The sequence below is a fragment of the Anguilla rostrata genome, chromosome 6 (genome assembly GCF_018555375.3).
Source record: "Anguilla rostrata isolate EN2019 chromosome 6, ASM1855537v3, whole genome shotgun sequence".
Classification (NCBI taxonomy): Eukaryota; Metazoa; Chordata; class Actinopteri; order Anguilliformes; family Anguillidae; genus Anguilla; species Anguilla rostrata.
The window spans coordinates 34,199,940-34,225,533 of NC_057938.1; the positions used below are offsets into that span (position 1 = coordinate 34,199,940).

The 25,594-nt window shown below is 42.9% G+C and overlaps 2 protein-coding genes across 2 annotated transcripts; one reads left to right on the forward strand and one right to left on the reverse strand.

The window, feature by feature from the left end:
* Positions 1-3,314: 3,314 nt before the first annotated feature.
* On the reverse strand, positions 3,315-21,991 carry LOC135256985 (F-box only protein 33-like). Its single transcript, XM_064339300.1, has 4 exons — positions 21,388-21,991; positions 15,324-15,437; positions 7,104-7,804; positions 3,315-6,820 (listed from the first exon to the last, which is right to left on the reverse strand). The coding sequence occupies exons 1-4, from the start codon at positions 21,801-21,803 to the stop codon at positions 6,555-6,557; spliced, it is 1,497 nt and encodes a 498-aa protein (XP_064195370.1). The 5' UTR covers positions 21,804-21,991; the 3' UTR covers positions 3,315-6,554.
* Positions 21,992-22,230: 239 nt separating this feature from the next.
* LOC135256986 (protein FAM177A1-like) lies at positions 22,231-25,313 on the forward strand. Its single transcript, XM_064339301.1, has 6 exons — positions 22,231-22,774; positions 23,354-23,539; positions 23,630-23,696; positions 23,905-24,002; positions 24,122-24,367; positions 24,428-25,313. Exons 1-5 carry the CDS (start codon positions 22,658-22,660, stop codon positions 24,350-24,352), a joined length of 699 nt encoding a protein of 232 aa, XP_064195371.1. The 5' UTR covers positions 22,231-22,657; the 3' UTR covers positions 24,353-24,367; positions 24,428-25,313.
* Positions 25,314-25,594: the final 281 nt, after the last annotated feature.

The following is a 25,594-nucleotide window of genomic DNA, read 5'->3' on the forward strand; positions in this document are numbered from 1 at the left end:
TAAGATTATTTGGGGAATATTCTCAGCATAATTTAATTTCACAACCAAATAAGAATCTACATTAAATTTTCCTTTGTGTAATTGAAACATTTTGTCTTAGCAGGGAATGTTGCCAGTAAGTTTATATGCAACCTGCCCAGTATGTTTTCAGAGATTTTGAGCGAACTTGTTTGGCTGAGGGCGTCTGAAATGTTCCAAGATGTTTTGAAAACATTTTCACCATAAAATTGTATCAAATAACAAATTGGAATCTAGGTTAACATTCTAGAAATGCTGTGTGTTTGCTGAACAAGTGTGCATACCTTTTTTGGCAATGACATAAGAGAATGAGTCTTCAATGGCAACTATGTGACCCTCTTTAAACACTGAATCACAGAACTGGCTTTTCTCAACCTCTTTCTATGTAAATGTATTTCAGAAGTATCCCACAGCTTATTATAACTGTGAATACAGCCTACTTGAATACCATTGGTTGATGGAATCAGAAATAAAGACAGTAAGCCTGGCAGTGATGAGGTCTGCAGCATCCAGATATGATTCTCCATGCCAGTGAGTTCTGTGTTGGTAAAATTCTCAGATAGCATTAGCCAGAGAGTAGAGAGGATGGCAGGCCAGACCCACAGTTTAACTAGAGCTCTTGTGCCCGAAGCATCTGCCATCTCGCAATGCCGAGCAAATTCCAAGCAAAACCAAACCGTAATAAAATGGACCCATCCAAATTTGTGAATTGGTTATGTTCTGATACTAGTTAAAGTTCATATCCATAAATATCTATGAAGTGAATCCTGTTTAACAAGGGCTCTTGTGCGTGAAGTGTCTGCTCTCTGCCATCCCACAATTCTGTGCTTCACATCTGCAGATTCATTAGTGAAGGGCCATCACGGGTCACCCTGCATTTCGTCATGCCCTGCACCCACATCAACAAAGGCTTGTGGTCATTTACACCACCCACTGCCTTTCCCAGTGGAACATTGGCAAGGACAAATCCCTTTTCAGAGGCCACAGGCTGCATAATGCAGCACGCTGAAAAGAGTCCACGCTTTTAAACTTTGCAGAAGTACATGCATTTGCTCAACAGCAACATGTGCATATGACTTGTGTGGGAATACGGGAATGTTGACCACAGTATGTTTCACCCATAATAGGCAGCCATTTCTCCCCTGAATGAATCAGCCACTCCTAACTGGCCCAGATCACTGCTATGAACAACATGGAGGATTTTTGACAGGAGGAAGTCAGAGAATTTTAGTCTTCATTCCAGACTACATGGAACAGGCAGCCATACACAGCAGCACTAAAATAACTCCACTCCACTCCATTGTTGACGCAACACCAAAACCAAATGTTTTGGGTGTATAATGCATGTAAGTTATTTAAAAGGATTTGATCACTTATATTTCTGTATAACACCTGCTATTTTTTCATTCTAGTCACATTTAAAATGAACAGATTTCGTAGTAGTTTTGGAAAATCTGAAAAAACTGCTGTAGAGGTTTGATATTTTGCCGTTTTCAACAAAATCTTTAATAAATCTATATTTAAAACTGAAGGTCAATTATTATGCAACAGGTATTTGCGTGAGAGACTTATCCGAGCCTGGTGATGTTTGGAATCTTTTAAAAAGCCTTTGACCAGGAGTTGCTTTAAAAGACCATTACAAATATTTCCGCTATGGTATGGTAGCATTTTTTGGAACAACACTGACATCTTGTGCCCAATTGTGGTATTGAAATAATATAATTTCTGCTGCAGGAAGATTCAAAAGGTCTCGTTCAAACAATCTTTTCCACGGATATTATTGTGTTGTGGACGTAACACTACCTGCACTAGCCGAAACACGTGCAATATAAGCTTGATATGTGATACTCTAGAAGTAAAGGTTTGCCTTGGCTCGTTTTCTTTAATTTCCGAATTGTCCGATCCATCAAGTTTGAAAGCACACTTCAGTATTGTTCAATATTGTTCTTTAACCAACGACAGTTCATACTATTCATATATGAACTGTAGGCTACTGATGCAAAAATATGAAAGACATCACCAAACCGTCCCCCCGTTGTTCTCTCTCTACAGTGTTGACAAGAAATCCATTTTGTTGGCGATGTGACACAAATAACGATTCTTATTACAGACCCTGTATTGCATATAAATCGGGCTTGTATATGAATCATAACCGTATCAGCATTGCGTCATTAGCGCATTTATTTCCAGTCGGCATTCCCCAAGCTTAGCTGCAGGGTTTTATCTTCATAATCAAACATTATTGTATCATTCATCGAGAGCCTGCTGGGAGTACTATGGTTTTACAGCACGAGCACGCTTCTCATTATTAAACTTTAATTAAGTACATGGAAGAATAACCTTCCGTTTCCAAGGCGCCCACCCCACGGGGGTTTACGCCCGTCAATACAGCCTACTTCCTTGGTTTCCTAGAGAGATAAAGACATCTTCTGTAAAGACAACGCCTCTCATTTATAAATCTAATTTTGGCCTGTAAACCAAGTAGTCTTGTCTGTAGTTAAGCAAGCCCGCACCAAGCTTTGCACAGCTATCAATAGTGGTATGACTACAATCAATCATTTGAAATTGGGACCATGGGAAAAAAGCTCCCCAATTGTTTAAACATATCCCTGCGCACTCAGGCACTTAACACTGCACATTTAAGCAAATTTAGTTAGACCCAGTTACGCACCAAGTGTGAAATACCAAGCACATCAAACTAAAGCCAATGTGGCAGATATATGGTTTTAAACATTAGCTCAGTACATTGAAGTGTGTGCAAAACGGTTTTGCATGCGCTGAAGGTCTTAGTAAAGCAGGCGCTAACAATAGATATATGTAATCAAAGAGGCTGTCCCAATATGTACAATTTAACACTTATAACGGTGGGCATTTGAACAGTCATGCCTTAAACCATAAAACAATGCGCGATTGCGTACCTCATTTCTTGAACAACAAGTGAGTCATGCATTTATCACAGATGTCTTTTCGATAATACAGAATCACGCGCGCAGTTTAGTTCAAAAGATCACATAACATTCCAAGCATCAAGATTCACAAGTACACCAGTTTACACACAATCACACAGTCTTTACACATTTCATTAATACACTGATCAAAGCATAAGATCAAGATACAACCTCTCTCACTCTGATGCACTCCTCTGCTGATATATAAAACACAATGCCAACCTGAGACAAAAAAAGACAATGCAAATCTGCCCAAATAGCAAATGTTTAAGATGGGAATTTTTGTCTGTTTGTGGTAAACACATAACTGCTTCATGTTCATAAACCAAATCTGGAGATTTATGTTTGTGTGTGTGTGTGTGTGTGTGTGTGTGTCTGTGTTCTTTTCTGAAGTTGCAGCCAGGTCTTAGCACTGCTAGTACCCCATTGTGGCCACGGTCCTGATTTTAAACAAATGCACAACATTCATACCACTTAAAACAAGCGGGGGCCCACAAGCCAGTCTCACAGAGACAATGATCTGTGCCTGTGGTCGCCACGGAAATGAAGCCCACTTCCGAAGCATCAAGATTTTAAAATAATAAGGCCAAGTATCATTGTATGCAAGTGCCATTAAAAAAAAGAAAGAAAAAAGTTAAGAGAATGCATTCCTCTTGCATAGTTTCTCATTTGCAAAACGATCTGGTCGCTCGATGGAACAGCAGCACTGAAGTGTTGTCTGCACTGAGGACTTGGAATGAAAGTGACTTTTAGGTTTTACAAGCTTAAATTAAAATAAAAACAAAACATGAGTTTTTATTATTAGGTGCATCACATGTTCAGCTCGTTTTTTCCTGAAATGGTACGGATTTGTCAGCCGTTCGGTCTCCGATTTTACTGAACACAGCACAGCTGGAGAAATTAAGAGTAATACGTGTAATTACGTGCAGCGCTCTCCAGAAACAGATTTAAAAATAACACATGCGGTAAGAAATGACTGGCCTTTCTTTCAAGGAAATGAATAAAGACCCTCCCTCACACTGGAAAGTTCTTGTGGCCGAAGGAGAATTCTCCTGGATCTGTCACAGGGTCTATTTAACAATGTGTTAAACAGATCAGCAATCTGATTTGGACCCCACTGGAGGGCAAAAAATAAAAATATGAATTCAGACATTTGGCCTTTTTTCCTCCTGGTGGAATGTTCATTTAGGACTCGTTATTGACATGTTGGACAGAACTAATCGTGGTTTTTTCCTTTTCAGAGACATTCACCCTTCATAGTGAAACAAAAATGCATGGCCACCAGAGTCGCATCATCGTTGACCAAGCCACACAGGTTTTTTGTAAGTCTAGAAGTAGTGGTATGCCTTGGTTCAACCCCTTGCCAACACACGGGCACTTGGACAGGATAACATTCCCAGGATCTTTGGCAACTGACAGTGACGCAGATAAAAGTAAAATTCCAGTGGAGGCGCTTTTAATTCTGCAAAAAACTTTCACATTCCAGGCCTGAGCGAGTAAGCTCTGCCCAGAGTGGCTGAGAACCACCCCACAAACCAGTAGACTCTGCCCCAAGCCTAAGAGAAACCCTGAGAAAGGCTGTATCCTATTGGATAACTGGTGAGAAAGTGGTAAACTCTCTTTCATAACACGCCAATGGCCACCCCAATGTATACAACCTTACAAAAATAAAAATAAACACTTCAATACTCCAATGCTAAAGTGAACAACAGCTTTACCACCACACTAAACAGCTGGTGGAAATAAGATTGGACAACGCAGGTGTAACATGCCACCTGGGTCCAGGCACCACATGAATGATAACGGACTGTGACAGTGGAAGTGGAATAGTCAAATCTTCCCCATTAACTGGTCAGCACAAGTATGCCATACCCAATCCTACAGATATGACAAGATTTTGGGCAAGTTACAAATAAACTGGAGTATATACAGAAAAGCAGGCATTATAAACGTACTTTCCACCCAAGATTCTCTGACCATTCCTTTATCACAAATGCAGAACTGTTCTTTACCTATCTTCATCAGTAATGCAGAACGGCTCTTGTAGTGACAAACAGCGCAAATCAAACTGTTGGACCAATCTTTGACTCACAGCTGAAGCCACTTGAACTGCTTAGAGGGTCCAACTGAAAAGGCAAAAACGAGAATCTGACACCAACACGTTAGCACTTTTTTTTTTTTTTCCTGCAATTGTCACTTCGACTTTCGGTTTGAAACAGCCTACTGAAATTCTTTGGTTTGTTCGGTAAAGGTTTAATGGAACCACAGAGTGCACAGGTTTCTCACCACCGGTGCCCTCAGAGGTGGGAACTGCGCGACTCAGCAGAACATGGTCTGACCTGACATCATGGCCAACCTGCTCTGTCACTGTAGGACATTTGACACAGGTAACTGGGAACACATTTTCCCTTATCCAGCAAAATAGAATCTCCATCACCGTAACAGCAGCTAGCATCCTATTTGACCTAACAGAGATCACAAAGTTCAGACGTAACCCAACACAGACAGCTTGAATGACATTCACTCTAACGCAGATAGGTCACATCACATACCCTAACACAGACAACTAACATTGTATTCACCCTAACGCAAGTATCACATTTGGCTGAACGCAGGCAACGTGCGCGTTTGCCTTAGCACAGACAGCTAAATTCACATTTGATACCAATACCTGATACTACTAAAGCACCAACCTCACTTCCTTTAGCCTCATATACATAGGACAGATTTTATCACTTGAATGTCTAAGATGCAGAAACTCTCATCACTAGACTGCAGAGGGGAAAATGTAGAGCAAAACAAAAGACAAAACATCAAGCCTTCACCATAGCAACGCCACAAGAAAGCTTCCTGAGAAATAGATCAAAATATAAGTAAATGCCCGTCTCCCTCATTCTCCCGTCTGGCATGTGATTCGGTGCAGTCTTTAGAAACATGGAGGCACTCAAGGCCACTCAGTACTAATATACGAAACCCCTTGACTGGTCCTTTTGATCATCGTCATCAACTTCATCATCACCATCATCATCTGAAGGCTCTTCAGAGGGATCCTCCATACTCCAGCTTTATGGAGAGGACAGACCTGCTCAACAAACAAGGCCTGGTGGTGGGGGGGGTGGTCCGAAGGCAAAAGGAAGGGTTTTGCTCTCCCAGGCCCCCAGATGCAGGCCAAAAACGTTCACAGCCTCGTAAATCAAGCACGCAGAGAAGGACACAGATACAGCAGACAAACGGCAAACGAATTTGCAGCTAATTTGCGCTGATCTGTGAGCGACAGGAAAGCAAACTGTGCAAAATAAACCCACCCTTTGCACGGCGAGTGCTGACAGCAGGCTGTGGAAAAAGCTGTCCCGGAACTCACAGCCCGCTAACGTTAGCTACAGAGCCAACCTCCTTTCCAGTCTGCCAGACCAATACAATCTAATGGCACGTATTAAGACCGAGCTAATATTGAGCAACACAACACAAATAAAGGGTTCGTTCACACTACAGGAAAATGAACAATAGAACTTCAAAACAAAAATATGTGTAATAGTCATACAAGGACAGATCTGTTATGTCACAGGGCACGGCAGGCAGGGGTATGGTCTACACAGCCACGCTAAAGCTCTGCGCCTCCCTGTAGAAGTGCTGGGTGGGGTCGTTGAGGAGGAGGGCGGAGTCCAGGGCGGGGCTCCATGCACGGCCCAGTCCTAGGGACACCTCCTTGATCAGGTGGTGCAGTGGTTCCTCTTCCAGGACTTGCACCTGGTCGGGGTCAAAGTGGATGCTCTCCTCCGGAACCGCGAGCACCTTCAGGCTGGAGCCGCGCAGGCGCGCGATGGCGATGAGGTTGTGCGCCCACACCGTGTAGCCTGCAGAGGGAAAACCACACTCCTTTACTCTTACTTCATGCTTCGTGTTACCAAGGCATTACACTTCACTGGCCTTTGCCAATGTGCAAATACAGGACTGTGCATTGCCCAAACATATTAAAAATTACAAATAGAAGGGTGGACTTGAAGTAAGCAGGCTTCTTTAAACAGCTGTTTTAATGATAACAGAAAAACATATTTTCCTTATTTCTCTCTCACACAGACATGCACAGGACACATACCAGACACTAGCAGTAATTCACACACACACACACACACACACCGTGGAGCAGGAGCAGAGAGAGGCGCGTGCAGCGCCAGGCCAGCAGCACCAGTGGGTCCTCGTTGCGGTTGTCACTGAGGTCGGGGAATCGGGCGTTGTCGCGGACCAGGCTGAAGTGTGTGAGGGTCTTGTGGTACTGCTGGGAGACCAGCTCCAGGGCCCCCGCAGAGCAGGCCGCATAGCTGTCAAAGTGGAGCTGCTCCAGCGGCAGGCTGGGCTTCAGCACCCTCAGCAGGTCCTCGCTGCGCCCGTCCAGCGCCATCAGGTACACCCTGAGGCCCACGCTCTGCCGCACCAGCGCCTGCCAGTCCTCCTCGGTGGGCGGAGCCTCGGGCGGGGCTGTCCCGCCCAGCAGCAGGGAGAGTCGGAGGAGGGGGGCGCGGCCACCGTCTGACAGGGCTTGACACATGGCCGAGGAGAAGTGGCGGAAGTCGAGCACCAGGGAGCGAAGGTTCGGCAGCCTCTCCAGCTCTGGGGGGCAGAGCAGGGGCGGGGTCCGGTCGTCAGACGGGGGTGGGGTCTGGCCCTCCAGTGGAGGCAGGGCATGGCCGTCAAGGAGGCTCAGGTGCTCCAGAGACGCGGCGCTGAGGTTGGACAGTGACAGGAGCGAGCGGGACTTAACCATACCCAGCATGAAGGCACATCCCAGCCACTTCAACTGCCTGCCGCTGGCCAGGACCTGCTCAAAGAGCTGCTGGATCCTACAGAGCAGAAACAGAGAGATAAATCACATTAAACACTGAACTAGCATCAAAACTATGCTGATCTTAGGTCTTAGGTCCCTCTCTGAAAGGTCCAAGAAAGTATTTTTCAGTTTGTTGTAAATTATCCATCAGGATCATAATTCATTCAGTCACGTTACTCCAATGTTCATGTTAATGTTCCCCCCCCCCCAAGTTGACCGTGTTCATATTTAAGTCCAAATAATGTACCTATGCTAGTTATGTCTCTCATTGTATTGGTTTGCCATCCTGTAAACATAACGGCCAATTAACACAGCTCAAAAGACGGTCAAATGTAATTCAACATTTAAAATTGTAAAATATACTTTAATATATTCAAACTTGTTTTTCAAATAGAATATTCAATGTTATTTTTTGGACAATGTTGACAGCCCTAATTTTCTGTATAATTTATTTAAGCTTATCTTGCCAGCCCAGGAATTGTTTTACTGATTTTAAGCCAAGCTGGGTGTTCTTGTGTGTGGGCTAGCTCTAGAGACATTTTAAAAAGGGGATTCAATGCAATGAATCAACTGAAATTGCAGGGCGAGTGAAATGCTGGATGACCAAATGGCCAGAGAGGCAGTTGACCGGAGTTACGACCTGAACCAAAGTGTTAAGAACCACAAGTGGAACCGAGACATCTGGTTAGTTCTTACACCTAACATACATTAAATGCAAAGTTTTACCCCGAGGCTACTCACATGAACGGAGATCCATCTCCACTTCAAGCAGAAGAAATCTTACAAGTTTAACTAGCCTACTGAAAGCTGTAAATTAGCCTGCCAGTCATGGAAAATGTCAAGTCAGGGGGAAAAGACAAGAAACCGTAACACAAAAGTGCACAGAAAACAAGAGGATGGCTGGCGGGCCAAGAGTAATAAACAGAAACACGGAGAAGTCAAGCCAGCGTAGAATGCCTGCTTCCCCTCAGTAAAATAACAAAAGAGAAACAGCCGAAAGAAAACTGCAAATAAGCCGGGACCACCACCGACTTTAACATTTTTATAAACGTCTCAGTTAGAAACTCAATTGTACGACAAAGCCACTTGCGTGTGCGGTTGAAGTGTCTATTGGGACCCCTGGAGGATAACCATTGAAATACAAGTTTATATCCCTGCAGGTCATGTGGTGGAGATAAACTGTGGGCCTATTCATAAACTGAATGAAATAGTTATTTCTATACGCAGTTCTGTTATTGAAAATGTTATACAAAAAAAAAAAATAATAAATTGTGGTTTTAACATAGTAATTTTTATGTTGATTAAATTTATGTCTATCGTTTGCTCTTTATGTTTATGTAAAAATGTAAAAATTACATTGTGTATTGAGGGCTGGTGAAAATTAACGAGGGCTAGCAAGTTTCACTCCTGCATGCAATTATGAGATTTTACAACTTTACAAAGTGTATACTAGAGTACTTCACTCTGTACAAGAGACACTTGCTGCCAATAACCATAGTCTCCATAAATCACAGTCAAGACTCTGGCATCAGCAAGTGAAAATCGGAATGTCTGAATGTGAACTAAAATCTGGAAGCACCTGTGCCAGTTGCATTTTTTTTAAAAGGAGGAAAAAATACCAGTATTTCACACAACAGACATCATGGCTGATCTGACATGAAAAAATAGTAGGTGTGACATATCCAACATAAAATCTTCAGGATACATAATTGAGGTACACGGTTCACCCTGTCAGCCAGGAGAAGATTAGGCTAATTGAAATATGTTTAATTTTCCAAACCCAGCAGTTTTAACCGTTAACACTCTCGTTGACGTCCGTTGAATCCTGAACACAAGTGCATTAACAGTTAAAACGCCTCACTTACCCAACATGTAAAATATTTTTATTTGATTTAATTTAGTAATTATTATCAAAGATATGAATTATCAATCAAATCGCCAAATTTGTTGATAGGCAGAGCCAACTGTTTGGATCAACCTTTATCAAAATGTACAACTCACAACCAGATTAAAATGAAGAAATGCATTAGCCTAAGTTACAACAAATATTCACGTCTAATCTAAAGACGAGGTTCAACTACCTCAAAACAATTAACAAAGGTTACAGACATGGACAATCACACAAGAAATGAATGAGAGATAGATATCAAACCACAGCTTTTGTCCCAAAGTGATCCAAAATTCAGAATGAAAAAAACAGCAGAATAGTCCAAAAGAACCAGAGATGGAATGCAGAATGGCAAACCTTGAAGCCCACTTCCAACTGTTACAAAACTACCTCCTTCTAAGTTTCCCAAACCTAACTAAACACTAAAAGAAAGCTGACATGTTAACTAGTGAAAAAGAGGAAAAAGAGGAGGGGGCAGGGGCATGGACACCCTCTCTGACACACACACAGACACACGCAGACACACGCAGACACACAGACTCACCCTCAGATAGTAACCCCCTTGTTCCTGCTCTGTCTTATCTCCAGGCTATGCTGGCTGAGCACTTTGAAGCTTCCTATGACTGAGAGGGTTGGGTCGGTTTCCGATTTTGCCGATCCAGTCTGCAAGCTTAAACCGGTTTGATTTTATTTGAACCGACTGAACCGGCATTTGTCATTATGAGACGTTCTGGCAAATTAAAAAGTAGCCTACATCAGCAATCTGTGCCGACGGCGCTAAATCCAACTTGTATTGCATTAGTAATAAGCAATATGACAACGTGACTAACGTAATAGTACGTTTGCTTATAAACAAAGCCACTAGTGTCTGAGTGCAAAAAAAAAAAAAAAGGATTGACAGGCCGTGTGCAATTTAGTGCCGAGGCCGGCAACAAGGAGATCAAATTTCAGTAGACCAATCAAAGGTGGGTGGGGGGATGACGATGCGCACGTGCACGCGCACGGTGTGCTGTTTACTAGTAAGTTCATGGGTTTTTTGGGGTGTGAGACGAGACATGGCAGAGTTAGTGTCAAAGAAAATGAAAACTGCACCAATATGGCAACATATCGGATTTGAAGCCGACGAAAGAGGTGTGCCGAAAAACAGATGAGGCAATGGGTGAACACTGCATGAAAAAATTAATGGCAAACGGTGGTAATACATCTAACTTGCATTCCCATCTGCCTCCATTGCTGCACAGAGGGGCCCCACAGCGAAAGGGGGACAGTCTTCTGGGCCTACTTCAACACAACTATCCATAGAAGGGGCATTTACCAAGGGCTCGAAATACAAATGAGACAGTGCTAGATGGAAGGAGTACACTGAAGCAGTCACCACATTCATTGCTAAAGAGATGGTGTCTTTCAATACAGTGGAAAAGCCGTCTTTTAAATCACTGCTCAAGACACTCGACCGTCAATATGATCCACCAGGTCGAAAGTATTTTTCTCAATCCCTGAGATGTACAATATACTGAGAAACGAGGTTCAATTTTTGATCACTTCCCACTGACGACGGACATGTGGTCAAGTATTGATATGACACCGTATTTGTCACTGACGGTTCATTTCATCAACAAAGAATGGAAGATGGTATCAAAGTGCCTCCAAACAAGCTTCTTCCCGGAGAACCACATGGCAGAAAACTTGGCTGACGCGATTGAAGAGGCCCTGTGTGACTGGTAGCTGGATCAGATCAAACTGTCAGCAAGAACAACTGATAATGCAGCTAATATTGTAGCTGCGATTAGGAAATTGGACTGGCAATGGCTAAATGTTTTCGGCCATAATCTCAATCTAGCCGTGACCAACACACTCTCACACGAAAGGCAACGCACAGAACGAGCCTTGGGGGTCTGCCGCAGCATCACTGGCCAATTTTCCCACAGCTGGCATAAAAAAAGGGATCTGAGAAAAGCACAGCAAGAGCTTGGTCTACTGGAGCGCTCTCTAATTACGGTAAGCTATCAATTCAATTCAATTTTATTTGTATAGGGCTTTTAACAAAGGAGCTTTGTCACAAAGCAGCTTTGCAGAGAACCAGCCCCCAAAGAGTAAGCCTAGGGCAACAGTGGCAAGGAAAAACTCCCTGACTGATAGCAGGAAGAAACCTTGAGCAGAACCGGACTCAGAGGGGGAACCCATCTGCCGCGGGCAGGCACAGGTTTGTTATGGAAAGTCAAGAGTTGCAGGAGGCGGGGGTGCCCAGCTGGCCTAGCTGGTCTAGGGCTGGAGCTCCGGGCCGGGGGGGGGGGGGGTACTCAGCAAACTTGGGCTAGAGCTCCGGACAGGTGCCCAGAGCCGAGGAAAACAAGAAAAAAACATTGTTAGGGGGTTCAAAGGGTAGATTAACAAGCAGAGCAGAAGAGACAGAGGTGCCTGCGTGCGATAAAGAAAACCCTGGCAGAATAAGGCTATGGCAGCATAGCTAAGGGAAACAGAGGCAGGGGCCAACGCAGCCATGAGGGCAGGCTTGAGACGGTCATCACCAGACCATGACCGGTTCAGCTTAACACAGCACTACCAATGATGATCCAGCGACAGCACTAACCGCTCAGTCCACCAGAGACTCTATAGCTATGCCCGCCACCTACTCCTGCCCCTCAAATATAGGAGCGACTAAAAAGATATGTTTTGAGCCTAGCTTTAAATAAGGTGATAGTGTCTGCGCCCCGAACATGGGCAGGCAACTTGTTCCACAGGAGGGGAGCACAATAGGAGAAGGCTCTACCACCTATGGTACTTTTAGCTATTCTAGGAATAACAAGGAGGCCTGCACCCTGCCAACGGAATGTTCGTGAGGGAATATAAGGAAGAAGTAAATCATTTCACATTCATGTAACCATCAATAAACACACACACCATGTGATGGGCTGGCCTTGATTCTTGTACATATGTCTTGTGATGTCTATTTATTTATTGTGACAGAACCAGGGCACATTTGCATTTTGATATACGTGCATAATGAGTGCATAATAAACTTGACTGAACCCACAATTACTATTGATGTTTAGCCTATTCCAATTAGACCTAAACTAAGGCCTAGGCCTATTACTCATTTATTATTATCATCCAACAGGACTGTGCAACTCGTTGGGGCTCAAAACAAAAAATGACCGAGCAAATTCTGGAGCAGAGCACCGCAATCCGGCGCGTTCAAAATGCTGACCGATGCCCACATCCCTCTCTCACTTGGCAAGATGTTGATGTCTTGGACTCCATCCCCAAAGCCCTCAAGCCAGTCAGTGAATTTACTGACATTCTCTCAGGGGAGAAGTATGTCACCACATCATGTCTTCTCCCAATGCTCCAACTCATCACAAATGAGATTTTGGCTGAGGCAGACGAGGACACAGCCCTCACCAAGGATTTGAAAGCTGGCATCTTGACGTGTCGAAATATGACAACGACTCAATCAAAGAGTTGAGGCGCGTGGCCACATTCATTGATCCACGGTATCGTGGAATTCATTTTCCCGAAGCATATTTGGGTTGCACTGAGCACAAAGTCGAGGAGCAAGGCAAATGCACCAAATTAGAGAGGAGGGGGAGGGGCAGGAACCGGCCCATCCGCCACCCCCTAAAAGATAAACTTTGGGAAGTCTTCTCGGTGTCAGGTCGGCAGCCCCTGTCATTGCCAAAACTACCGAGGAGAAAGTTGCCGCGGAGGTGGTAATCTACAAACAGGAGGCAGTGATTGACGGAGAAGCCGACCCTTTAGAGTGGTGGAGAATCAACGAGTCTCGCTTTCCATTGTCCAACGTAGCACGCAAGTACTTATGCATTTGCGCAACAAGCCATCAGAGAGAGTTTTTAGCACAGCGGGGAATGTGGTTACGCCTCAAAGGTCTCTTCTGAAGCAAGCAAAAGTGGACATGCTGGTGTTTCTGGCCAATAATTTGTAGAGGATTAACACCCTGAGAAAGCCTAGACTAAACCTATGCCGTGCAGGCTTTAAATGGCATTATTTTGTATCTTTGCACAGTTTGCAGTGCTATTTAAAAAAATATATATTTGTTATGCGTAACAGTTTTTCTATTTGAACACAACGTGTGGGCTACAAGCTGTAAGTATTTCTCATGTTGCACTTGGCTGCAGCCGGACATTTAGTTTTGACTAATACTTTCTATGTTGATGTTTACAGTTCATTTACATTATCCATTCTGATTGCACTGTTTGAGTAGGCTACCGATTTATGCCGTTGTAAACTGTTGTTTATTGAGGCCTATTTGTTATCTTATAGATAACAATTTATTATTTTTTACATTACATTACATTCATTTGGCAGACGCTTTTATCCAAAGCGACGTACAAGAAGTGCATTTTCATGATCGTAGACAACTGCTGAACACGGGTTCAGTAAGGTACAATTACTTATTTTGTACAGCTATTTCTAGCTGAGAACAATGAACACTATCCTGGTCTAACATCTGCAAAGCCAAACTAGGCAGAAGATTAAGCTAGAGTATTAGGACAAATACAATTTACCAAGAAGTGCAGGGATGGGGCAACATGTAACAAGTGACAAGGAAAAAGGGTTTTTTTTTTTTAAATATATATATATATACACAGCATGGTGGTGGTTATTCTAGGTATAGTCTGAAGAGATGAGTCTTCAGGCCACGGCGGAAGATGGATAGTGAGGGGGAGGTTCGGAGAGGGACGGGGAGTTCGTTCCACCACTGGGGAGCTAGGGTGGAGAAGCTCTGTGATCCCTTTGGGCGGGTGGGAGGGGTTACAAGACGCCCTGCTGCTGCAGAGCGGAGTGGTCGAGCAGGCACATAGAATTGAGTCATGTCCTGCAAGTAGATGGGGGCTGTCCTGTTGGCGGCAGTGTAGGCAAGGGTCAGGGCTTTCAAATTTTTGCTCCTTATAAACAGTTTCTTAAGTTGCACTAGGCCGAACTAAGTCTTATTTTATTTATTTTGATGTTAAACTTTAGAAGAAGAAAAGTTATGTTGAATGGTTGTGGTGAGAAATAAAAACATGATGTGTCACTCAGTTTTCCTGATTTCTCATTATGTTCCACTCGCGAGTCATGGGCGACACTTAGTGGTAAAATTCGGTATTAGGCTTAATATCAAACCGGTTTGAAAATTTTTACATCGGCCCAACCCTACTGAGAATGGCCACATGGTGAATTACATGTCTGACAACCCCATAACACCATGAAAGTATTGTAGCTTTGTAATGTACACAGCAAGAGCCAACCTGAGACACAGTCAAAATTCTAATTTGCCCACCAATTCATGTGGCACCCCATCACTTCTTTAAAAATAAGAGCAAAATAATAAAGCATGATCAACTGACATATGTACAGCCCAGGCTATGTAAATATTTTTAATTTCCCTTTTTCCACATAAAAAGCATAACCTTTTTTTGAGCCGAGAGACGCACCAAATGCATTACCAATGTGCTGCTCGGCCTGAAACGTTTACCACCCAAATTTGTGTGTCCCATCTGTGCAGCTCTCCTACGGGCCTCCACAGCTGCATGATGTTGCATCTGCGCCAGAAACGCTGAAGGGACGCCACAGCTGAGGTATTGGAGGGTGAAGAGATTCCCTCCAGGAAGAAATGTGTACATACATGTGGAACAAAAGGACTCACTCTTTTATTTTCTTGCTGCCTTGGTTGTCCTCGTCCAGGGAGTACAAGCTCCCCAAAATCCCCTCCTCCTGGAGAATACAAGTGGCTCCATAAAGGCTCAGCTTCTGGAGGTTTCTGAGGAGGAATACGGTGAGAAAACAAACATTTTTAAAACATATATCTATTATCTATAACAAGAGGAACTGGTTGTGAGATCAAGTCTAAACAATGAAAACTTTGCACGTGTCTGTACTGTGCAGCCTGTTATCCATTTTATGTGCAGGGGCTCACAGCAAGACAGAAATCTCATGCCAGGTAAAATAAGAGACAAGTTAGCAATTTCAGTCTACTTTTTGCATAAAGGTGAGAATCTCATGACAGAAATGGGATATGAAAGATATATTAAATATTAAATTTCCATCAATTACATTTCCATCTTTCTATTACTCAAAGGGAAATTCCACATGGCCTTTAAACAGGTGACCATCCCTAAATGGCTACATTGTCGTTCTGAAGGCAAGGGGTCATGCAATGCAGAGGAGCACAGAACAAACTGTTTCTGAAAGAGAGGAGTGACAGTTGAGGGTTAGCACCTGTTGAGAGCTATGGTTACGGTACACATGCTTGTTGCTTTCAGCAGTAAACAAATTCAATCAATGACTGATTGAAATTCTTTGTGGGGCAGTGCTTTCCAAAGTTAATCCGGGGTATCACAGATTCCACTGCATTTAATTGCAACCAGAATAGAAATTGCATAGGTCTAATGAGCCATTTACTGATTCACCAAATCGATAAATTGTGATAATCTGACCTCTTAAAGTCATGTTACAGTTTTTCTGTCTGTATAATGTGGTCGCTTGCACCGTAAATAGACCAGATATAGGCCTATCCAGGCACGTGCATGGATAGACACTAAAATATGCTGAAGAATATGTCCCCAGCCCTGAGACAGCAAAAGTGCCCTTTTGGTAGCAGCTTTTAACCTACAAAAGACACCTGCACTGGCAGTACTCAGGGGCAGCACCTAGCCCTTTTCCCCCAAAATACAGAGTAAAAGTGAACTGTAGTCACTTTTCTTTCCTTACTTTAACAACCAAACACAAACATGGTGCGAGAAATGTTACAACCTTAACAGCCTTCAGCCAAGCCATTACTGGCGTATGTACTTAGTATAAAGCTAGCTAAGTTAGTTTATTATAAACTGGAGTGATTCCACTCTGGGCAGTTCTTTTTCTTGTTACTTATTCAACATTTAGGCCTAACGTTAGACTAAGGTGTCGAGCCCGGGGAGGAGACCCAGGGGTAGACCTAGGACACACTGGATCGATTATATATAAAGGCTGGCCTGGGATCGCCTGGGGATCCACCGGGATGAGTTAGCGGACGTTTCTGGGGAGAGGGACATCTGGGCTGCTCTGCTTGCCCCTTTGCCACCCTGACTCTGACCTGGATTAAGCGGTTAGAGAATGGATGGATGGATAAAAGTGCCTTATTTATTTATTTTTCCTCTCCGGTTTCTGCTGCTAGTTGTCCAGAGCCACCCGCACATTTTTTTTTTTTTTAACGTGGTCTTGGTGCTTCTGTTTCGGCAGTAACTTACTCAAGACATAGGGAGAGATAGGGTGATAGTTAGGGGCTAAAAATGTGGCCAAAGCTTTGTGAGGGTTGCAGGATGATCGCGTTTTCTGGAAAACGATTTCCAGGGTGAGTTTGTCTGCCACCGTTGCCAAATCGTTGAGCACCTCGAGAGAAAGATACTTGATCTTGAGGGCCAGCTTGTTCGCAGTTAGCAGAGTATCAGGAACTGAGTAGTACTGCCTTTAAGGAATTGGTGTGCACGCTACAGCTGGGAAGGGGGCAGAAGCCAGAGCAGGCAGGGAGAGATAGTTGGGTTACAGTGGGGCACAGGCACAGAAAAGGGCAAGCACACCACACAGGGGCAACATCTCCAGTGGTTGTGGTGTCCAGCCCTTACAGGAATTGGATCTTACTCTTCACCCGGAGAGTGGGAAGACTGAGGAGCCACTGGGCACCCAGGTGGCCACATCCTCACGGAAAAGGAAGTTGGTGAAAGAGGGAGATTCAGTTATTAGGGGGGTAAACAGCATAGTCTGTTCACATAAAAAGGAATCCCGTACGGTATGTTGCCTGCCTGGTGCCCAGGTACGAGATTTCCTGGAGCGTGAAGACAAGCTCCTGGCTAGAGCGGGGAGGGATCCAGTGGTCATGGTTCACATAGAAACCAATGACATAGGTAAAGGTAGGTTTGAGGTTCAGCAGGACAAATTTGTGGAGCTAGCAGAAAAGATTAGGAGCAGAACCTCCATGGTAGTTTTTTCTGAAATACTACTCGTACAATGTGCAAGTAGAGGAAACCTAAATTTTTTGTTTGACAGGTGGCTACAAACCTGTTGTAGGAAGGAAGGGTACAGGTTTATGGGGTACTGGGACTACTTAAGGGACAGGGATGACCTGTACAAGCACGACAGGCTGCACCTGAACCGGAGGGGTACTGCTGCACTGGGCCAGCATATGCTTAAACTAGCAAAGGATTATTTAAACTAGGGACATGGGGGGCAGGGAGGTCAGAAAGTAAAAAGTGTAGGGAAGTGTAGACTGCTAAGATAGAAGCTGTCAGGGCTTCCTATAATAGTGTGAACACTAATTAAGTCTTTTTAAGGCAAAGTTATAGTAAGGGTGGCTTGGGACGGCAAGGGGGTGATGGAACGGGAGAAGTAATAATCTGTAATGTCTTCGCTTAAATGCTAGTATAAAAAATACATTTTTGGAACTTGAGGCTGCAATGAATAGGGGGGGTTATGATACAGTTGGGATTATAGAGACATGGCTTGGGGATGAGGATGGATATGAATATATTATAGAAGGGCACAAACTCATTAGGAAAGATAGATCCAGTAAGAGAGGTGGGGGTGTAGCTTTCTATGTAAAAGAACATTTTAATGCGCAAAAAAATCCAGAAATTGACCAGCTTGTGCCTAGTGAGGATATCTGGATAAAGCTCATATGGGAACATGAAAAGGGCCTTATGGTAAGACTGTGTTACCGGCTGCCGCTCAACGCTCTTTGGAAAAGTAAAACAAGCTTGTCAGGATTGTGAGACTATGATTATGGGTGACTTCAATTACCCTGCTATTCATTTGGGAAATGATGACAGGACAAGGAAAAAGTGAGGAAGAATTTTTAGATGTTAGAAATAACCTTTTTTTTCCACAGTATGTCAATCAGCCCACAAGAGGGAAATCAATTCTGTATCTTGTGCTATTTAATGACCTGGACAGAATTTGTAGCATAGATGTATCCTTTAAACTAATAATTGATCTCAAACTGTTTTAATTAGGCTAATTTTAAGTGATTAACAAGCATGCAAACAATCTGACTAATCAACTGGAAAGTGACACACAGCTTCTTCGCATTGTGTTGAAGGAGATTGATAAATGCGATTTAGAAAAATCTGTTTTAATCACTAAGAAGTGGTGGAAACTTCCCCTGATTTTCCTTGAGTATCAATACAATTAATCCACAAAATAGGCTATTCAATACTATCATATATAGCCAGCTCTCCACAAATAGGCAGTTTTAGCGATTAGCCTAGGCCTTACAGCCTACATTTATTTTCATTTGCAATACAAAATTGTGCACATTTTTAATCAACATTATTTGCAGACACATGTACTTCTTTCTCCGCACTGGTATTCATGGCAAATATCTGAAATGTGTAGATTGTAAAGTACAGGTTTTGTTTTTGCTGGTTATTCTGAAAGCTAACACAGTAGATAACAGACTGGTGTATGTTGTTTGTTAAGTGTAGACTACTTGGTGATTAAAACGGATTTTTAACGAATAAATTGAATTTATGATTTAATCCCCCTAACACGGTATGAAGACGCTGTGTGTTAGGGCTACTTGCATTTGATTAGTCCAATCGTTGGCACGCTTGATAATAAACAGGTTGAGATCAGATTAGTTTAAAGGAAAGTTTTGCGCCCCACCAATTTTCAGCTAACCAGTCAGCGCTCTCTTGCCCGCAGTTACAGGCTCATGTTACGGAATTTAAACTCGGCGATTGATTTTTTTGTGTAGAAGTGCACCATGGGAGTCGTAGTTAACCTAGAAATCATGTGTAAAAAGACAGCCAATTGAGAGGCCCGCCTTAGTTGTAACTGATGATGTAGACATTTGCAGATCTGTGTACGCATTTACAGATTTATTTACGCATTTACAGATCTGTGTACGCATTTACAGATTTATGTACGCATTCACAGATCAGTGTACAAATCTGATAACGCATTTGCAAATCTGATTACGCATTTGCAAATCTGATTATTGCAAATAATAATAACCCCATATAATTTACAGCTATGTCATCCATATGCAGTTTCTTAAAGTGAAAGCACCAGATACTTTTCAAGCTTCAAAACTATAAAGTAGGGTGGGTGAGGGTTTCATTTCCTAGTTTGATCTTGAAAATTGCTTGGGTTGTACGATTCAGTCGTCTACAATTCCCACATTATAGCAATCTTGGGGATTATTTGTTTTTTCAGAATCACCCAATCTTAGGTTGGGGGGATATTGATCGCACATTGCCTCCTGTAGCTTTTGAGAGGTTGGGAAGAGCAAAGGTTGTCAAGGATATAACAGGTGGATTTTACTGAAATGTGATAATTAGCTAGCTAGAGTGGTTAAACTTCGTGGAGTTTTCTGCTGTAGCAATACTGGCTACCTAGCTAGCTGGCTACTGAACTCCTATAATCCATCAAGTCTGGAAATCAGTAAATTAATACACATTACATGCATAACTTAATCTACTACAATGTGAGCCAGTATGCCAAACCATGCCTCTTCTGTGCTTTGTTGTCTGTTTTTTTTAAGAAAACTTTTGAGAAAAATAAAAAAACTTCTAACTATGAACAAAAACATGGTCATCATCGCATATACTATTTTGGTTTTGCAGGCATGTAAGAGCAAATACGAAAGATTAAATAGACAATTTTATATAATTTGGCATAAATAAATATGTCCTAAAGAGGGGGTGGAAGTGGGTTTAACAAATAAATCACGTTCCCCATTATCTTACTTTACGGGTTAAAACTAAAAATAAAATGTTGTACCTACAGTACGTGTCTTTATCTGAGCTTAGCTTCACATTTAAAGAAATAACAGAGTTTGTACATAGCCTACTATAGGCTAGCCTAGCTAGGCCTACAGAACACCCAAAAAACAGTAAACCTATTACAGTAGTTGTCAAACCAACCAAAATCTCTAAAAAACCTCTAGTTGGCTGTTCTTAATTGGTGTAGAGTTTCGTTTGAATATTCTTTGATTATTTGAAGAATAAAAAAACAGAATTTGCATGCACCCATAAATACTGAACAAACCACAGGTCAGACGACATGGACGTGTTTAGGGTAACCAATTTCAACAAGGCATGGCCTGTGAACTCAGTTGATAGGGGGGACATTTAAAATATTGATCGTCCTTTCCAACTTGTCCATGTGTTAGCAAGCCGTCTTGTTCAGAGCTATAAATAAATGCGCAATTAACGGCTGCCTACAGTAACACAGCCAGTACAGGGTGCAACTAGCCTACATTCTGTTCGACTTCGAGTACTGACCACCGACTGACTATCTTCACACGATGGCGTAGTTGAAGGGGTAAAAACTGAGCAATTTGATCCGAGCTATAGCTGCATTACTCGTGGGCAACAAATACCTTTACAAGAGGAATTACCAGTGGCAAATTGTGTACTGTAAAGACAAATTAAGATGACAGTGAAGAAAGCCAACAGGCTTGCCCGCCAAGCTCTGGTTGGATAATGAGTTGAGTTATCGATACATTCGCACATACATGTTAAGCTATACCATTCAATTCAGTGTGTTAAGGTTGCTGTGTTAGTAAGTTATCTGATTGTCTGACACGGTTACCGTGCAGGTAAGATAATGCGTTTGTTGACGCTAAGTTACCCAGCACAGCATCTGTGCTCGAGATGGGCACATGACGCTCTTAGCAAGCTAGCTAACTAACTTTACATGGGTTAGATTTCTACAGGGTAATTTCGATGATTCACCTGTTATTTCGCAGACTTCTCAGTACGCATAAAACTTGGTCCAAATAACAGCCCATGGCATCTTTCCAGCGGTCAGGAAACTGCGTGTCGTGACCGTCAGGATCTACATCCAGCACTGGACCGGGGTATCCTTCTACAGGGGAAAACTCCAACTCAAGCTCACGCACGAATGATCCAAACTTGCGCATGAGAAATTCAAGTTTCGGGGTTTCTCCAGGACCAGTGCCGCCACCGTTCACACTTCCACCGAGCCGCAGCTTTAGATCCGTCCACAGCGCGGGGTAGAAGAGACACTCCCTCCAGCGAGAGCATACCGCCGAGGCCCTGAGCTTGTCCCGGTCCGACAGGAAGGAAAATATGTGGACAATTAGCTCGCTAGGTAAGGATAACGCTCCTATGTCCCCGCACAGAGCCATGGCCTTTTGCTATCTGACTATTATACTGTAATGGAGGACGAGTAACCGTTAGAGGGTAACGTTACATCAGCATCTAAATACACCCTTACCCCTACCACTGAACTCACTGACCCCTACTATACTTTTACATACCCCTTTCCTTCTTGAAAACAAAATCGTAAAGTAATCGTAGCTTCCGCCTTCAGCAATACTGGATTGCGCCATAACGTGTCGTGTGTAGGGTTGTAGTGGTATTTTTAAAATAAATATTAGCATCTTATTGTCACATACCACCACTACTTTTGGTTATTTTGTTCTTTTTTACGTTGTGCTGTATTTTTCATAATATATAGATTAAACGAAGCCTTGTCGGATTAAATGATTGACATGTTAACAGATGAAATACCACATCTTTGCGTGGTGGTTTAACCCAAACCTTAGAAGTTTCAGTTTTGTGATTGATTTCGTTATTAGGTAACGTTACTGTTATAATTTTACTGAATAGTTTGTCGACTTCAGATTTTAATTATTTTATTTATGCGTTTACTTACATATTTTGCAACCGAAAAGCTTGGTCTACCTTCATGAGCAGTTTACATTTAGTCTTTTTCCGAATGGTATCTCTAGCGTTTCTAATTTGGTTTACTGTCTTTTTAGCTAGTTAGCTGAGGGGATAGAAGGGTCAGTACAGTATGGGATTTCATGTTCGAATGAAGCAGTAGGCTTACAGTTTATGAATTTAAATTGTGCCACGAATGAGTATTTCATAGGTATTCATATGGATAGGTAGCTTTGCCACCAGAAGTATGCCTCTTGTCTTGCACAAGTTGTCGGCTCAGAGTCTCCGACCGGCCTTGAAAGAGTTAAGGTGAACTATGGAAGGTGTGGTCAGGGAGATGCTATTTCCGTGTTTGCCAAGAGAAAACGATATGACCGGACTGTCTCTTAATCTCCCAAACGTGTCTTTAGAACAGACAATGGAAGGAGAAATGGTACGTACGTCTGTTCTATTGTTAAATATTATGATAGCTTTTGATACTGTCGGTAATGTTCAGTGTCCACCAACAAGGTCGCCAGTTAGCTATACCATTCTATTGCACACATAACATTGGCGACAATACCGTGATTCTTTTGTGTTTGCGCTGACTGGTAGCCTGATATGATTATCGGCCTTCATCCTCGTCTATCTGGGAAAAACATGATTTTATCTAATTTAGGCGAATCACTGGGGTTGTTAAGGCTAAATAAATAAAACTGCCTGAAAATAAATTTTGAGGAGTTTGCACATCAGACGAACAAATAGAAAAGTGCTCTCAACTGCTGCATATCCAGTAAGTGCCTTCAATACCGAGGGCATGTATGCGGACTGGTCATGCACGTTAGATTTGGTTAGCTTGATAACATTAGGTATAATGGCGCTGTTACAACGTTAATGTGACAGGATTTGTGTTGGTGTTAACACGTTATCTAATGTTAAAAGTAAAATGCCTGGAATATGTGTTCAAATTAGAGGTGTTCTTCGAATATACCTCCCAATCCCCACTATAATAACATATTTTATACCCTGACAGAGAGAGAATGTGGATGCTCAGGAGGATTTTCAGACTGTGGAGGTCGGGGAGCTCGAGGAAGGGAAGAACGCGCAAAAGGCTCCTCGTCGGGTTATCCACTTCGCAAGCGGAGAAACAATGGAAGAGTACAGCACAGAAGATGAGGAGGAGGAACCGGAGAAGAAAGACTTGCTGTCCCCTGATCCGGTAAGTGCACGAGGCAAAAGAAGAATTGCATCGCCCTCTCGCACTTGCTATTTGCTTATTAAGGCAACTTTCTGATTTCCGCGCATCTAGTCTAACCTGACCTGGGGGCCGTACTTCTGGTTCCACATGTGGAGGGCGGCTACATCCACCGTCTCAGGTGAGAAATTGAGATGAGGACCCTTCCTTTGGCGATTACTGTTTGCTGGAATTCCCCTTCAAATTATTTCGGTAGCATGGGCAATTGGGAACACCACAGCATCACTGATCTTGCGAAATATAAATCAAGTATTTGAACGTTACACCTGATTTCTTTGGGATATTGAATGGCTGAAATGTCCTCAATCCATTCTGGCCTGCTGTTTCAGCATGTGATTTTCTTGGAGAGAAGATGGCTGCAGCCCTGGGAATCACCTTGCCCAAATACCAATATGCCATTGACGAGTTCTACAGGGCAAAGAAGGAGGTGTGTAAATGCTTGCATAGATGAGGTATCTGCATTGGAATATAGGCCCTGGCCCATTGTTGCATGTGCGGTAGCATTTGTGTTCACTGATGCTAAAATCCAGGTCTTCAACCCTGCAGGAGGAAGAGGAACAGCAGGAAAATCGTATGTCCGAGGAGGCAGAACGGCGCTTTCAGGAGCAGAAGGGCCAGGAGGGCGCCCTCACAGAGCAGCCGGACAGCTCCATCTCTATCGTCAACATCACCTGTGAGCTGGAGAAGGAGCCTTGCCAGATCTCAGATGCCTCTCCATTCCCACCTAATCCACTCTTACAGGATGATTTAAGAGTCTCTGCCCCTGTCCCCTCCTAACCCACATTTAGAGATCTCAGAAACTCCACCCCTGTACCCTCATAATCCATATTTACAGAGACCAGAGACTCCAACTCTGTCCCCTCATAACAAACTCTTACAGGGATCAGAAATTCCACTCCCGCCCTCTCATAATCCGTATTTACAGAGGTCAGAGACTGTACCCCTGCCCACACCCAACCCACTCTTAGGTGCCATTTGAATGTGTTGCAACAGAAAGGTCACCAAGTTTGGATGCAGAAGTGAGCAAAAAGATCTAACTGGCCACCAAGTAACCAAATTAGTGCTGTTTACAAGACTCACTCGCATGACATTTTTGCTAAAAAAAAAAAAAAGCCAAGTTGGTGGAAGTCTATATTATGATAAATACTACTCCTACTTGCACTACTACTTCCATAATTACTGTTATTGGTTGCATTTTTATATTCTCACCATTCCCTTAATTGAACTAAATATGGTGAATGTTTTGGATAGAATTAATATTGCTTTCTCTAGCTCTGCTGTGTGTGAATGGAATGGACAGTGTCATGATTGGTCAGAGACCAGATTTTGTCATTTCCAGTTTGTCACAGTGCAAGCTGAAAAAGCTCAACGCTTTGAGCTTTTGCCATTCTCCAAAAGCTTTTTGAGAGCTGGGGTACCGTATTTAATCTTTGACCTTATCTCCATCTGCAGAAGAGATTTCATTGGCAATGATGATTTCTGTTAAAGAAATGTTTATGGTCTGTTACATTGCAGAAGGACATCAGATACTCCACCTCCATCCCCTCCTAACCCACTCCTACAGAGAGATTTCAGAGCCTGACTCATCTTTCCCTATCATCCTATTCCAAAACAATAGTTTTATAATGTATTTATTCAAAATCTATTTAAAGGCAAGGTTGTTTTATTTATTTGTGAAGGAAATGTTTGTCTATTTTGTACATAACACCACTTAATAAACGTATTAATAACAAATGCACCCAAGCTGCTGGTGTCTTAGTTTTGTTGTTGGCACAATAATTCTTTGTTCTTCTGGTGTTGGGATTTGAGAGGTTCGCTGTGGAGGCTCTTGTGGCCATGTTCTTCGTTTCCCATAGTAGCGTAATCTACTTTCTTGTTGAGCAAAACACCCTCCTCTCAGTAAATCAGTCACAAATCCGCATTACTTTGAGGCCTCCGACTGGGTTGTTGCTGACAGAGACCTCTTTGTTTAAGGCAACAGGAGGTCAAAGAGGACAGTAATGACTTTTGTTCAAGCTG